This window comes from Artibeus jamaicensis, unplaced genomic scaffold (genome assembly GCF_021234435.1).
Source record: "Artibeus jamaicensis isolate MK-2021 breed Jamaican fruit bat unplaced genomic scaffold, CSHL_Jam_final contig_76, whole genome shotgun sequence".
In the NCBI taxonomy this organism is placed as follows: Eukaryota; Metazoa; Chordata; class Mammalia; order Chiroptera; family Phyllostomidae; genus Artibeus; species Artibeus jamaicensis.
In genome coordinates this window covers 2,818,763-2,832,986 of record NW_026521954.1, presented here as the reverse complement: position 1 = coordinate 2,832,986, position 14,224 = coordinate 2,818,763, and the positions used below count along the sequence as shown (strand labels likewise).

The 14,224-nt window shown below is 49.0% G+C and overlaps 1 protein-coding gene across 9 annotated transcripts in view; it reads right to left on the bottom strand.

Moving 5' to 3' along the window:
• Positions 1-46: 46 nt before the first annotated feature.
• APBB2 (amyloid beta precursor protein binding family B member 2) overlaps positions 47-14,224 on the bottom strand; it is a 318,379-nt gene continuing 304,201 nt past the window's right edge. For all 9 annotated transcript variants that reach the window (XM_053672308.1, XM_037138053.2, XM_037138057.2 and 6 more), the window contains 5 exons: positions 11,933-12,020; positions 11,365-11,448; positions 9,606-9,721; positions 7,588-7,767; positions 47-3,250 (listed from right to left, as the gene is read on the bottom strand). In XM_053672308.1, coding sequence (XP_053528283.1) covers positions 3,083-3,250; positions 7,588-7,767; positions 9,606-9,721; positions 11,365-11,448; positions 11,933-12,020 — 636 coding nt within the window. In that variant the 3' untranslated portion in view covers positions 47-3,082. The remainder of the gene's footprint in view (positions 3,251-7,587; positions 7,768-9,605; positions 9,722-11,364; positions 11,449-11,932; positions 12,021-14,224) is intronic.

Here is a 14,224-nt window from a genome sequence, read left to right as displayed (position 1 = left end):
TAAAATCATGAAGTGGGATTTTGAAAAAAGCAGCAGTGCCAACAGGTTATCAGCAAGAGCTTCTTTTAATGGAAATGGTCTAATGTCCCTTCATGCAGGAAGACACAAACAAAAACAATGGTTCTAATCAGCGATGGGTGGACACAGAGGGCAGGTGGACACGTGTCTGCCTTTCAGATGAGACCGCACATGTCGGGACGGATATAAAAACGAAGCACCCTGGCGGTGCTCTAGTTCGCCGAGTAAAAACTTCGGCCACAGGCGTGCTGGCCACTCCCCTTGATGCTGCCGAGAGGAGCGTGTCCATGAGGTGGCGGGTCTGTGTCTATCTGGCTGCGTTTAAAAAATAAAAGAAACTTTAAGCATTTTGCCTTTTCTTCTACATATTCCAATAAAAATGTGGCTACAAATCATTACAAAACCACCTTTTAGGCAATGTATATAGTTCACTGAGAGAATATCCAGTAAAGATAATACATTAACACAATAATGCAGTATATTTCAGTAAAAATAGAATAAATAAAATATTTTAAGCTGTATTTAACAAGTTAATTAAAAAAATGGTAAGACATACAAGGCATCGTGAGCATGGCTGCCTGTTTACCGAATCACAGATAGAAAGAATGCATAGATAACTGAAGAGGCGCTACAATATCGGGTAGCACACCGGCACCCTTTCACGGAAAAGTGCACACACACTTCCATACATACTTTTTGGCCATGGCAGAAAGTGTCTGAACATACTGTTTAACATAGTTATTTTACAAAAATGCATTTAGTATGCAAAGCTATCTTCAAAACAAAGTAGCTGCAGTGAAGTTTTCAATATGGAGAGGCTGTCGTTCATCTGTGTGTCCTCTAATTGCATATGTAAGTCAGTTGGCTACTTAGAGCTAGCTCAGTATTCTTGACCCTGAAAACGACCAAACGTGTGCCTTAAAAGGAACAGGGGACTCTGGTGGAGACTGCCAAGATGAAACTGTATCAGCTGTCAGCGTTTGAGGTTCATCATACTAATATGATGAGGATCACGTGTGGGGATCAAGGTGGAAGGCGATCATCCCTGAATTTCAAACAGCTTTCAAAGGGCACGCTGAGGATTTTCTTAACGCAGTAACTCCTTAAGGTGGTAGTGGCCCAGATACAAGGGTACAGGCTGGTGAGAACTGTAGTCTAGAGTGGCATCTTTTCTGCCCTGACACTAAGGTGCCAGAACATTCCAGGACTGAGAGGGGACAGAGGCAGGAAGGCCGCCGCCACATGGCACATCACCTGTGGGTTGAACAGGCGTTGAACAGGCTGTGGCCTGCGTGTAAACTCCTGCCTTGGCAACACGCCTGACGCACGCTGCAGGAGAACAGTCCTGGGCTGCGAGGAAGCAAGGGTTGTAATTCATACCACTGCGTATGCCCAGAGGAGCTGTGGAAAGATGTCCTGGTGGGCATGGAAACGGCGTGACTTAAAACTGGGAGTTAGGAAGCATGGGCCCTAACTTTCGTGAGACCTGAGGCCAGGTGACTGGGCCTCTGGTACTCTGTGTTTTTATTTCTCAGATGTGTTTAGTACCTTCTCTCCCTTATAAGGCTCTAATGTGGTAAGAATGTGAAAACCGTTAGACAAGTACGTAGCAGAGGATAAACACAGAGCAGTTACTTTTATCACTGTAAAGTGTAAATTTTGACATTAAAAGCAAGACTAAAGTTTAGATTGATCTCTTTTGCAAATCTCTTATAAAATAGTGTTAACAAGGGTCTAAATCTGAACCTTAGAGCCAAGTTTCATATCCAGACGGAGGAGCAGGGAAGCCCCAGTTTGGGGAAACTTATTAAGCAGTACATTGCTCTTATGTACATTTTGCTCTGATATGAAATTGTTTAATCTTGAAAATATAACGGAAACAATATAAATTTAAAAATATATCTAGTGGAGTCCAACAAATTCTAACAGTAAATACATAAAGTCGAGCAGGTTCAATTTAATGTAATTTGTTGCCATGGAAAATACATGATGGACAGACAGCTTCCCGGACAAAAAGCATCGGGGTGAGACTGACCTAGATGCAGAACCCTGGCAGAACGTTTACCTAGGAAGCAGACCAATGACACACCTCGGCAACGACCTACACTAGAGATGACGTTTCCTCAAATGCAAATTGCATATTGGCTAATTACTGAACTAAGGAAAAAAAGCTTCCGAGGAATATTTCATTTTAATGTGGTTTATGTAGAGAATGGCCCTAGTGAACTTCACTTCTCTAGTTGCATTGTACAATATAAGGCAGAAGTTTGAGTATGTCCCATCCAAGATGCATTGTGACTTTGTTAACCTCTTTCTTGATCGGTTTGAAAACCATCGGAAAAGAAAGGCTATTTTTGTTTGATTTTAATTTCTGAAATTTGGTTTGTTTTCAGTTTTGAGTTTCACTTTCTTCCAATATCCCACAAACAGCTGTTTGACGTGACATGAATAAACATGAAACGGTGTCTGTGTGTCAAAGAGCTCGTCATGGAAAGCCACCAGCTGGCCTCCACACTGATGCCAACAGACCAACCAAAAGGTTCAACATTGTGAGTAACTAACACAAAAACTCATCGTCCTAGTTTTACAGCATTTCAGTGGTTTCTGGGACACAGTGTCTACTCCAACGTGGGAAACAGGGCAAAGTGCTGCAGGACGTGAAGTTGTGGTGACAGATCCAGTCGAGAGGACAACGAAACTAACCCAGGCGTCATTCACGCTGAGGACGCAGCATCAGTTCGTGAGGAGGGGTGCGGCCGCATTCTTCTGTGTGTGTGTGTGTGAAGTTAAGTGATATCCACGATATTTACAATAAGAAAAAGACCTTCCACTGCTCATGGTGTAACTTACTGACAGCAAAAAAAAGAAGTCATGCTTCTTTCCCTATCACATGACGGTGGCAAGACAAGAGAACATGCTTGTCTAACACTGTGTGGTTAAGGGTGAGTTCTCTGAAGACAAAGCATCAGCAGCAGCCGAATGGAAGGCCGGGTAGCAGTTCTTCACCGTGAGTGTAGCTGTCCCATCTCCAGGTCAGTGTTACGGGATCCTTTACCATACGCAGCTATGGCGTTTCTGTGACCGGGCGTTTCTGTTTCAAAGTGTCAATGAGGGATAAGACCCCGCGTTTTACATTGGTCGTGACTCTTCTGGTCACGGAGTCCGCTGGCGGAGGCGGCGGCCGCACTTTCTGTGAAGGTGGCCTGGCTACCAAGCACTTCTGGTATCGCAACTGAAATGAAACAGAACACGGTTTACGCCATTAATGACACGCCATCCCTCCTGTTCAAGGTGATTTTAACTGATCGCCTGTGCATTTATTCCCAAAAGTCAACCACCTAGCTCCCAAACAGGAATCCAAGATTTTAGTAATTTTTTCCCTAAAGTGGAGTGTCTTAAGTTTTCTTAAAAGATCGTGAGGCTCGATGAGGGTGCTTTGGCTTTTGCCATCTTTTTCTTCCGCCCCCACGCTCTACCTGTGCTCTGTATTGATAGGCTGCAGTTCATACACCTCACGAAGAGCAAGTCTAAATCGTAGTGGATTAATTTTGAAAAATCCATCAGTACTGGTAACACGAAGTTTCTTATCCTTCAGAAATATGACAGCACAATACACCTGCTTTTGTATTAAGGCAAAGATAAGCAATTCTGAAAAAGAGAAAGGACTGGGGAGGGATTACGCTTTTCCGCGGGGGCGTGGACGAGGTGAGCGCGTGCGGCTGCTGAGACGACCTGGCAGACCGGCGCGGTGTGAAGCTGGGCTCTGCCCCGGGCCGCTGAGCCACTCAGTGACTCTGAGTTACTAACCCTCTGAGCCTCAGTTTCTCCAGTTGTAGAATGGCTGAAGAACGGGGGACCTTCCTTATGACTAAGGCATCACTGGCAGAAAGCCTAAAACAGGCCTGACAGTGCAGAAGGCATTCATAAATGCTTGTTCCCTTCCCTACCTCCTGCTTTAATTAAAAAAGAATGACTAACGAACGGATTTCAGGATACATTTCATATACGAATCTAAATCTTAACGGATTAATTTTTAAAAATCCATTAGTATTGGCACCACAGACAGTTTCCATCCTTCAGAAATATAACATAATCCACCTACTTTTGTATTAGTGCAAAGACATAATTTTTCAAATTTAGATAAAAAGGTTAAAATTTATCAATTTTTTTTCTAATCCAGGCACTTTAAAATATTTCCATGGCTGGTTTTCTAAAAATCCACTTAAATATTAACAAGTTCCTTAGCATACCTATAAAACAGGCTGAAGTTTCCTCCTGAGAAGCATGCACTGTCTTCAGCAAGACTCTCGGTCCCAAGTTCAGTCCTGGCCCACAGGCCACCACAAGGCCGGCCCCCCCCCCCAACCACACGAGAAAATGACTTCTCCGGTGCCTCCTCTGTGCATGGTATCTTGCTAGGCCTGCATCACACACCAGACCACACACTTCCAAAGCTCAGAGTCACACATGGGCAGCCGTGGCAATACCGGACTGGGCCTTCCTAGTGCCCACTAGGTAGGCCCGGCGTGAATCAAACTGCACCCGATGGATTTCACTAAGACTCCCTCTCTGCCTTACTCTAAATTTCACCCAAATAGTTTCAGCTGAGCCTCTCCCCAGGGCTGCAAGATATGCCTACCAAGCAGATTCAAAAGAATGTGTTACCACCCAGCGCAGACATCTGAGATGGTACAAATTCATGCATAGATATTTTATTATTTTTTTTAAATCCTCACCTGAGGATATGATTTTACTGATTTTGGGGGCAGAGCGGGGGAGAAAAAGAGAAAGACCAGTGTGGGAAAAACGCACATCAGTTGCCGCTTGCCTGTGCCCGCACTGCGCACAGACCCGCCACCTGTCTCCGTGTGGGATGGCATTCCAACCTGCTGAGCCGCCCGGCCAGGGGCAGAGGTGGCTCCGACAGACAGCCGCACACGTGAATCAAGAGGAAAGCCTCTGCAATAGAATCGCTGGCTTCAGAGCGTTGAGAAAAGTTCCATCTTTATCAACATGCCTCTTACAGGACTGGTTAAGCCACTTCAGCGGCTGCCCTGATACCATTTAAATCATACGCAAATGAGTAAAAATACTGCTTCTAAGATACAGAATGGATCTGGGAATCAGAAAATGCACCATGGCCAGTGATAAAGCTAATAATTTAATTGTCATCAGCATTTAAAATGAATGGCTGAAAGCCGTTCATTTTATGACTAAAGCCATCTGTTATGATCATCTGCAATTCCATGAAATACCTAAACAGTCATCCTCCATCCTTGCTTGGCTGAACTCTCCCAGTCTCTCTCTCCCTCACACAGCCCCTGCGCCCCATCTCAGCCTCCCACACCAGGGCGGCAGGGCGGCAGGGCGGCAGGGCTGCGGGGCGGCAGGTTCACCTCGTCCCTCCGCCCCGGCTCTGCTCCTTTACACGCAGAACCCTGGCTCCCAGGACGAGGGCAACTGCACTCTGACAAAGGACGGAGGTGCGAGGGAAGCCGGACCACGGGCGCACGCACCAGGCCTTCCCCTCCCTCCTCCCCGCTCCCTTTCAGGGGGGTCTTTCATGATGCACGTCAACCAGCTCTCTTTTCTTGTTCCCCACCTTGGCCATCTGCTGCCCACCTCCTGTCCCCTCGTGCTTAACCTAGCAGCGTGCGGTGTGTAAAGCACAGAACTCCCTCAACCTCTCTACACTCCACCTGTTCTTGGATCACAGCATCTTCTGCCCAGTCCCAAAGTTACTCTAACCCAGCAATTTTCAAGTGCTGTGCCCCAGGACTTTTTGAAACCTGTACCACCTGACTATTTAGTCAGGGGCACCGACCTCTTTGCTCCGAGACTGTCAAATAAAAAAATGACAACAGTCAATACAGCAACAGCCATCCAGTTGTGAGTGAAATCAAAATTATACCTACTTTTTTTTGTCTGATAGGCAAAAGATACATTTTATTTAAAAATACAAATAAAAATATATGTATTTTTAATAAAAAATGTATCTTATTAATTAGTATTTGTGTGCCATGAGATGAAAAAGGTTGAAAATCACCGCTCTAACCCAATTAGCAGGCTAAGCCCTCCAACCCCCCTCCTAATCTACCACCAAGATCTTTCCCCCGACCTTGCGCACGCGTGTGTGCATGTGTGCGTGTGTGTGCGTGTGGATGACTCCATTTCAATCCAGCTTTACTGGTTCATCTCCGTTCTGGGGCAAACGTGCCAGCCCCTCGGTGCTGTGCTTCACGCCACTCACCCTTTCCCGTCCATCTCTGTAAGTGACCGGCTCGCAGGGACCCCGCTCCTCGTTCCTCCCAGTCACTGCTCCATCCAGTGCGGCTCTACGCTTTCAGTTATAACACTTCCGTACTACCAGAATTTTGTTTACATGTCTTCCCCCAGGTACCCAAACTCTATAACGCAAGGATCCTTTCTTAATCCTACTTGAGAACTTCCAGAGTCCAGCCCACAGACGGTGGACTGAATCAGGTGAAGCATCCGTCACCCTCCAGCCACGCAGTTCTCCACACCGACGTTCAGGCCATCCGTTCCTGATTCCAGTACTCACAGCACTGCCCCGGGTTGGATGCTCTGTGGCTCTCATCTGGACCAGCCGCCTGGCCTCCTGGGTGACCTCCCCACCCCAGCCTTGCCCTTTCGACCCATCTTCCACTTTCTTTTCTTTTGCTGTCAACTATACTTTTAAAACCTACTATGGTCAATTCACTTTCCTGCTTCAGAATCTTTGCAGAAGGTACACACCGTGGCCTGCTGTCATGGGCACTTCAAATGTGGACCTGCGTCCTTTCACTTGGTTCCACCGACCCAACCTGCTGTTGCTGGAATAACCGGTGCACCAGGACTGATGCTTATGTTCACGTATGCCCCTCATTTTTACTAGAACTTGATCAGTGCCCAGCATCGTCAGGACTCAGAGGATATCTGCAAAATGAATGTGACAAAGTCTTGGCTCACGCCTGACGCCAAGGGCACTGGCGTTCTCTCCCAGGGCACGTGGGAACGAACTGCACACTCCGCCACCACTCTGTGTCCGGGGGCCCGCTCCTTCCTCTGAGCCTCTGTTTTCTGATCACTAAAACAACAAACAACTACCTAACAGGACTGTTGTAAGGACTGAACTAATAAAAGTAAATAAAATATGTAAGAACGATGCACAAAAACCAACTACCTGAAATGAAAATCACCTTCAAAACATGACACTAAAGTACTGAGCTGGTTCCCAACAGCACCAGCTCACGCGTGACCAGCATATCCTGACCATGTCATGAAATTGATCCGGGATCAAGAACCGAGAGCCCTCTGACCTGTGGTCTCAAAGATCGCACTTTTCAACGTTCCTGTGGAGTCTCACCAAAATTTGCACGTGTCCTCGTTGCTTGACATGGCAAACTTTGTCATGATTGATTCTGTCCACGGGAACGAGTGTTACAAAGCAAAGCACTACTTTCAAGATTGGCTTTTCTCCTTTTGAATCTGCAACTCCGTTCTAATGTACGGCACGTGACACCCCAGCAGGGGCGTGCGGGTCCCGAGCCCCGGTAGAGGCCGACTCACCATGCAGGCGGCCTGCACCGCCTCGGAAACGTTGCCGGCGTTTGGCTCGCACCAGAAGACGTGGCACTCGAAGTGCTGGTTGCCAGTGTCCATGATGAAGGCAAAGGTGTGGATGTCCTTCCCGACGCCCATGAAGGACAGAAATCGCACTCGGCACTCCACTAAGACTTCCTCTTCATTCTGCAAGACACGTCATTCAGCAGCCCACTCTCTCTGGGGAGTCAGGCAGCCGTCACCGACATATCTGGGCCTTCAATCACAGGCTCAAGCTTAGAGTGGCTACCGACAGTATTAAAAATGTATACAGCCAGACTGAATTCAGGAAGCACTCGTATTTTTCTAGAAAGGCAAATATGTACAAGTGACTGGAAAGGCCCTCACTGCCTTGGGCATCTCATTATGGCATTTAATCTTGCTCCGAACCACACACAACTGTGGTGTGTGGGCCGCCCCCTGTTGGCTATGATCCACGCCTGCAAGTTCACCGGGGATGGGACAAAGTCGCGTACACTTCTTACGCCTTGCCCACATGGGACACCCAGTGGCTATAAGCTCATTTGCCCAGGTGAACCCACTGGAAACCCCACAGCACCCAGAGAAAAGGAACCACGGGCTCTCTCCATCCAGTTTTTTTTTTTATTTTATAGCTTTTTGAAAAAGATTTTATTTATCTTTAGAGGGGAAGGGAAGGAGAGAGGGAGAGAAACATCAATGTACGGTTGCCTTCCGTGCGTCCCCTGCTGGGAACTGGCCTGCAACCCAGGCATGTGCCCTGACTGGGAATTGAACCGCGATTGTCTGGTTGGCAGGCCCGCGCTCAATCCACTGAGCTACACCAGCCAGGGCCTCAGTTCTTCTTTACAAGCTAAATGGCATGCTGAATCATGTTTCTATCTAAAACCGTGTAAAATAAAAAGTTGCCAAATCATTTTTTTTTTTACAAACTGGTCCACATGGTATTTGTATGACGCAGTGTGAAGAGTGTTCAGACTGAATCTTCGTGAACACCACGTCCTTTGCAACAACCGTAGGCAATTTTTAAATTAGTATATGCATCCAGTACATCAACTTCGGGACCATTCATGTCTTAAACTATTAAGTATTCCCCCAGGTGCTGGGGTTGTTAACAGGCCAACTGCGCTGGCCTGAGCGGCTGGGAAGTTTTCTCGGGAGAAATGACGTTCAAGTGGAAACCTGGGCCGTGCAGAGGCATGTAGCACTGGAGTGGCACCTGCAGAAACCGGGGCAGCAGGGGCATGACATGTCAGGCACGCAGAGGAAACTCCAGCCCAGCGTGCTGGAGGGCAGGCAGGGTCAACGAGCGTCTTACTCTCCTTTAGAAGCTGACCTGGGCTTGGAGGTGACCTGCTCATGGACAGAAGAGCAGGCTAAGGACTTGTGGTCTTTCCATTCCAGGTCTTCACAGAGGCAGAGAAGGGGTAAAGAGCCTGGAGCCAGACTGCCTGTATTCAAATCCTGGCCATGCTACTTCCGGCTCTGTGACCTTGGGTAGTTATTTAACCTCCCTGGGCCTCAGTGTCTTCAACCATGGAGCTGGGACAATTTGAGTTGAGGTGAACGCTGGCCTATCTGAAGATGACCAGTGGCCCCTGCTACTATCAAACTGTAAGACCTCCCATAACAGAAGCATCTCCTGCACCCCACCCCCAGACAACACAGCCCAGGCAATGGCGGGGCCCAGACAGTGAGTGGCCGGAGAACCACACCATTGGCGAGTTACACTAGTATCAGCCGGGCCCCCCGAGCCCTTGGGCATGTGGGGAGGGAGGAGTCAGCAGCACCAGAACAGAAGCTCTGAGTCCAGAGGAAAGCAGAGGTCCAGACCCAAAGGGCAACATCTTTCTCTTTCTTCGTAATTGTGGGCTATTGTAACCCTAAGCAAACACAGCTCCCCGGAGGTCACACCTTGGCTGCACTTCTAAATTCCTTGGAAGATTATTGTGTCCGAAACCACGCTGTAACCCAGACAGGCTAACCGTGTCTACGACCCTCCTCACCTTTTCACTGATGACAGTCACAGTGGCGTCGGCCACGTTCATGTTCACCGACGGCCAGTCCTCCTTGTTGGATGAGGTCATTAGACTTTCTATGGCATTGTTCAGGGTATCCATTCCTGGATGGATGGAAGGAATCGTTGAAAAGGTCCTAAAGCTATTTCTCACCCTCCGATGGGCCCAGATCACCCAGGAACAGCCACATCCAGGCTGATCTTTTTCTTATAGCCCCAGAAGACATTTCATTTCTCATGTTTGCTTAAAAAAATAAAATGCTAGCGTTTTCAACAGAAAGGTCACAAGGACTGTGATGCAGCGTGTGACGGCCTAATGGGACCACGTGCCCCTTTCTCTTTCTCTCTCCAAAGCTCCCCCAGCCCTGAGTGTGTGAACAGCACTCACACACTGTTTTTCCAAGCACGGAGCCTGGGGACAGGGGACCCAGCTGAAGCCAGCACCCGCCAGAGCACCCCAATCTCTCCCCCTTTTGCTTCCTCACTTCGACCAGGCCACACGTGGGCGGCACCTCACAGAAGTTGTACGGGCTGTTCGATGGGACACTTCCACTGGGTGCTCCCACAGCTGTTTGTTGGGCGAATGGGATGACGACTTTATTGAGATATTAACCATTCACTTAAAGTGTATAATTCATGGTTTTTTAGTATGTTCGCCGGGTTGTGCAACCATCACCACAGTCGACTTTAGAACATTTTCATCAGCCCCTAGAGAAATCCTGTACCGTTTAAGATCCGCCCTCCATTCCTCCCAGCCCCGCAGCCCTGGGCAATCACTGACTTAATTTCTGCCTCTAGAGCTGCCTGTTCTGGATGCGTTATTCAAACAGATGCACAGAGGATGTGGTCCTTTGTGACTGGCTTCCTCCATTCAGCATGACGCTGTCAAGGGTCCCCCTTGTTGCAGCGTGTGCCTGTCCTTCATTCCTTTTTCTTGCCAAATAAAACCCCTTTGTACAGCAGTATTGGGTTCTCCTCATCCATTTGCCAGTGTATCTGGTGTGCATCTACTTGTTGATTATTACAATAATGCTGCTGTGAATGTTCATATACACATTTCTGAGTGGGTGGATGTTTTCACTGCGCTGGGGTACATGCCCAGGGGCAGAACTTCCGGGTCAAATGGAAACTCTGTGTCTAACCGTGTGAGGAACTGCTCGGCTGTCTCCCAGGGCAGCTGCATCACTGCACAGCCCCCCCCCCTCCTGAAACACATGAGAGTTCTGACCACTACACAGCCTCTTCCGTCCAGGTGGAGGCCGCGTAGCAGGCCGCCCTGCAGCCTGCTAAGGCCCAGCTCAGCAAGGTCAGCTCAGCAAGGTCAGCCCCTGGGATGTGAGCTGACTGCCGTGTGGCTGCTTCTGGGCCACAACGTGGAAGGAAAGCATGCGGCTCCCTCAGCCCCGCCTCCCCGGCCACCAGCTGACGGGAACTGAAGCAGCCACCCTGGCCATAGAGACGGACGCCCCACTTGAGAACGGCAAAGCCCGAGGATCATGCTTCTCTGGAATGCTGGGTAAACAAGAAAGACACGCCTGCTTTATTCAAGTCCCTATATTCTGGGGATTAAATGACAGCAGCTTAGCCTGTCCTCATTGTTCTTTTGATTGGGGCTGCCTGTGTGCTCTGGCTGGTGATGGTGTGTGAGTACAAAGGGGTAAGACTCTATAGCCACTCATCTGGGAGGGTGACCACCTCCCATGTGTCCCCAAACACCTGCAAAGTAGAAAGACAAAGGTTTCACTTACCGACTGGTCTGTCCACGGGTAACATGCCCAGGTACTGCACGTGGAACTTCTGCACCAGCTCGGTCTTTGGCGTTGGGAAATCTACTACAGGGAACAAAAGCAACACGTCGTTCTCTGGGGCTGCACCGCACGTGACAAGCAGCCATGACCTTGAGCCACCTGGATGCGCTCCCTGTGCCACACGTCCCATGTCTACAGGTAAATGAGGGCCCCGTTCCCTGTCAGTCCAAGGCCCGTTCAACTGTCATTTCTAGGCAGAAACACATTTGAAATCAGGACCTGGGATTATAGCTGTTATTGTGCCTTTGCTCTGCACTAAGTAACAGCTTTCACGTCCTTTGTGTCAGGTGTGTTTTATGCCCAGATATTATTTAATCACAAAGGGTACAGTCAGGGGAAATAAGTAGACAGAGGCCCCCACCCTAAATATCAGCTCACCTATTTAACTAGCTGTCCCTTACCCCAGGCTGCAGACGAGCAGCTAGAAAAGCACTGAGCGCAGTGTTCTTTAATCCTGTCCAACAACAAACCACATGGTGAAGACAAGAAAGTGGATGCGGTGACCTACCTTGTAAGGGAACGTCAAGGTTCACGTTGGTCCTTTCCTGTAGGGAGCTGCAGGCCAGGGCTTTGGCATTCTTCCGTTCGGCCATAATCTGGAGAAGGGAAAACACAGCTGGGGTGTGTGGTCACGGACCCCTGCCTCCGGCCACTGGAGCCAGCAGAGTGCCTGCGCTGATTTTACTTCCCCGTTACACCAGCTTTAGCCTGGCTGGCCCCCACCCCCATCACTGAGCTGAGTATTCTGAGAACTGTGCTCATTTTCTCTAGGGATAAGAGGTTCATAACCATCCCTCACATAACAGTCTTCTCATCAGTTGAAATCTATCCTTCCATTTGCAGACTCCCATCTTTACTAAGACAACCCATATATGACGTCATGTGTGGGCCTACCGGCCTACTTCGGTCAATGGAACGAAGGAGTGAATGTCCCCCACTGCTTCTGGGTGACAGCTTTTAGGTACTATTTTCAGAGCTCTGGGGACAAAGAACACTGGTCCCCCCGTATCCACAGGGGATCCATACCAAGACCCCCAGTGGATGCCTGAAGCCACGTATAGTACCAAACCCTGAATATACTAGTTTTTCCTATACACACACACACATGCCTATGATGAAGTTTAATTTAGAAATCAGACACAGTAGGAGATTAACAATAAAATAGAACAACTATAATAATATACTATAATAAAAGTATGTGAATGGCTTTGGGGCCATTATTAAGTAAACCGAGGGCCCCTTGAAAACAAGCACAGTGATACCAAGATAGCCTATCTGGTAAGAGGACGATCTACTAAGCGACTAAGGGGCGGGCAGCGTATACAGCATGGAGATGCTGGACAAGGTCCCAGGGGACAGGGCAGGGTGGCAGGACACTTCGTGACGCTGCTCAGAATGATGTGCAATTTAAAATGTATGAACTGTTTACCTATGGAATTTTCCATTTAATCTTTTAAGATTGAGGATGACCAAGGGTAACTGAAACCACAGAGTAACCCCATGGATACGGGGAGAGACTCCTCACTGCCCATGAGACTAAACCCCATCTCTGACATTTACTGGCTCCGTGACCTCGAGCAAGGCCCCGGACCAAGTGTCTCATTTCCTCCACTGTACGTGGGGAGGACACTTATGTCCCTAATAATAATGTTATGTCAGGTCTGAGGATTAAATGTAAACACTCAGAAATATTAGCTGCTATCATGGTCGCTATTCTCGAACTAAATCTGTCAGCTGTCTTTCAAACCGTGTCTTTCCATTAGGAGAGTCATCGCTTTACTCCTGTGTACAGTGCCGTGGACTCAGGGAAAGAAGGAAGCCTGCCCTTCAATGATCCTGAAAGCCACTCCCACCCTCATTCCCAGCCCACGCTTCCCACTGCAGGTGGAACTAAACACACTGCCTCTCCAAGCTCCGCCGCGCCCACCTCCCTCTCTGTGCCCGGCACAGCAGGCACGAGGCTGCGGACAGTGGTAAACTGGAGCGTTTACTGAGCACTTTCTCTGTGCCAGGCTCTGCTCTGGGGGCTCGACATTAGAATACAAGCTCTGCGAGGATGAGATCCACACCCCCCCCCCCGCCTTTTTTGTCTCTGCTGTGTCCTCAGAGCAGTGCCTGGCGCATAAACAGTGCTCAGCTCTATCGGCCGCATGAATGAATGAAGAAAACCACACGTGGGGAGTGTGCTGCAATGCTGCGGAGGTGCGGCCACGCCGCATCCTGTCAAGGTGAGTGTGACTATGGGCTGGGACGAACGTGGGGACCTCTACACCAGCACTCATCCTGCAAGTCCCTGTCCTGTGGGTCACAGCAGCAGGCCAGGGGACTTCTTCTGGGGATGGGGACACCTCCCAGGCTGACCCCTCCCTCCTGCAGGAACTGGCTGGCACCTTCTTTACCGCTGCCGCTCTGACACCAGCCTGGGCCATGGTGGTGACTGCGGCTGTGGCCTGGGCTTTGTTAGCTCAGGAGGAATTGTGAGGGTGAGGCTGGGCCATGATTCCAGCACAAAACCAGAAAGGTGATGTTTGACAGAGATGGTGGCAAAGTCCCAGCTGAAGGAAGTTGGTGACAGTGTCCTGGGGGTTTGGCCAACTATTTGAATGCAAGCCAGCGGGTGATGTGGTTGCTAAGGGCATGAACCACCCCAGTACTATATCCTTGGAGGTCAAAGGACAGAGTAGCCCATGGTCTGCTCTCCTCCAGCTCACTCTGGGAACGTTCATTCGGGGGAACCCACCGAGTATGCTCAGAAGAGGGTGGTCAGGAGCCTGGTACCCACGTGACCTGAAAGTGGCTA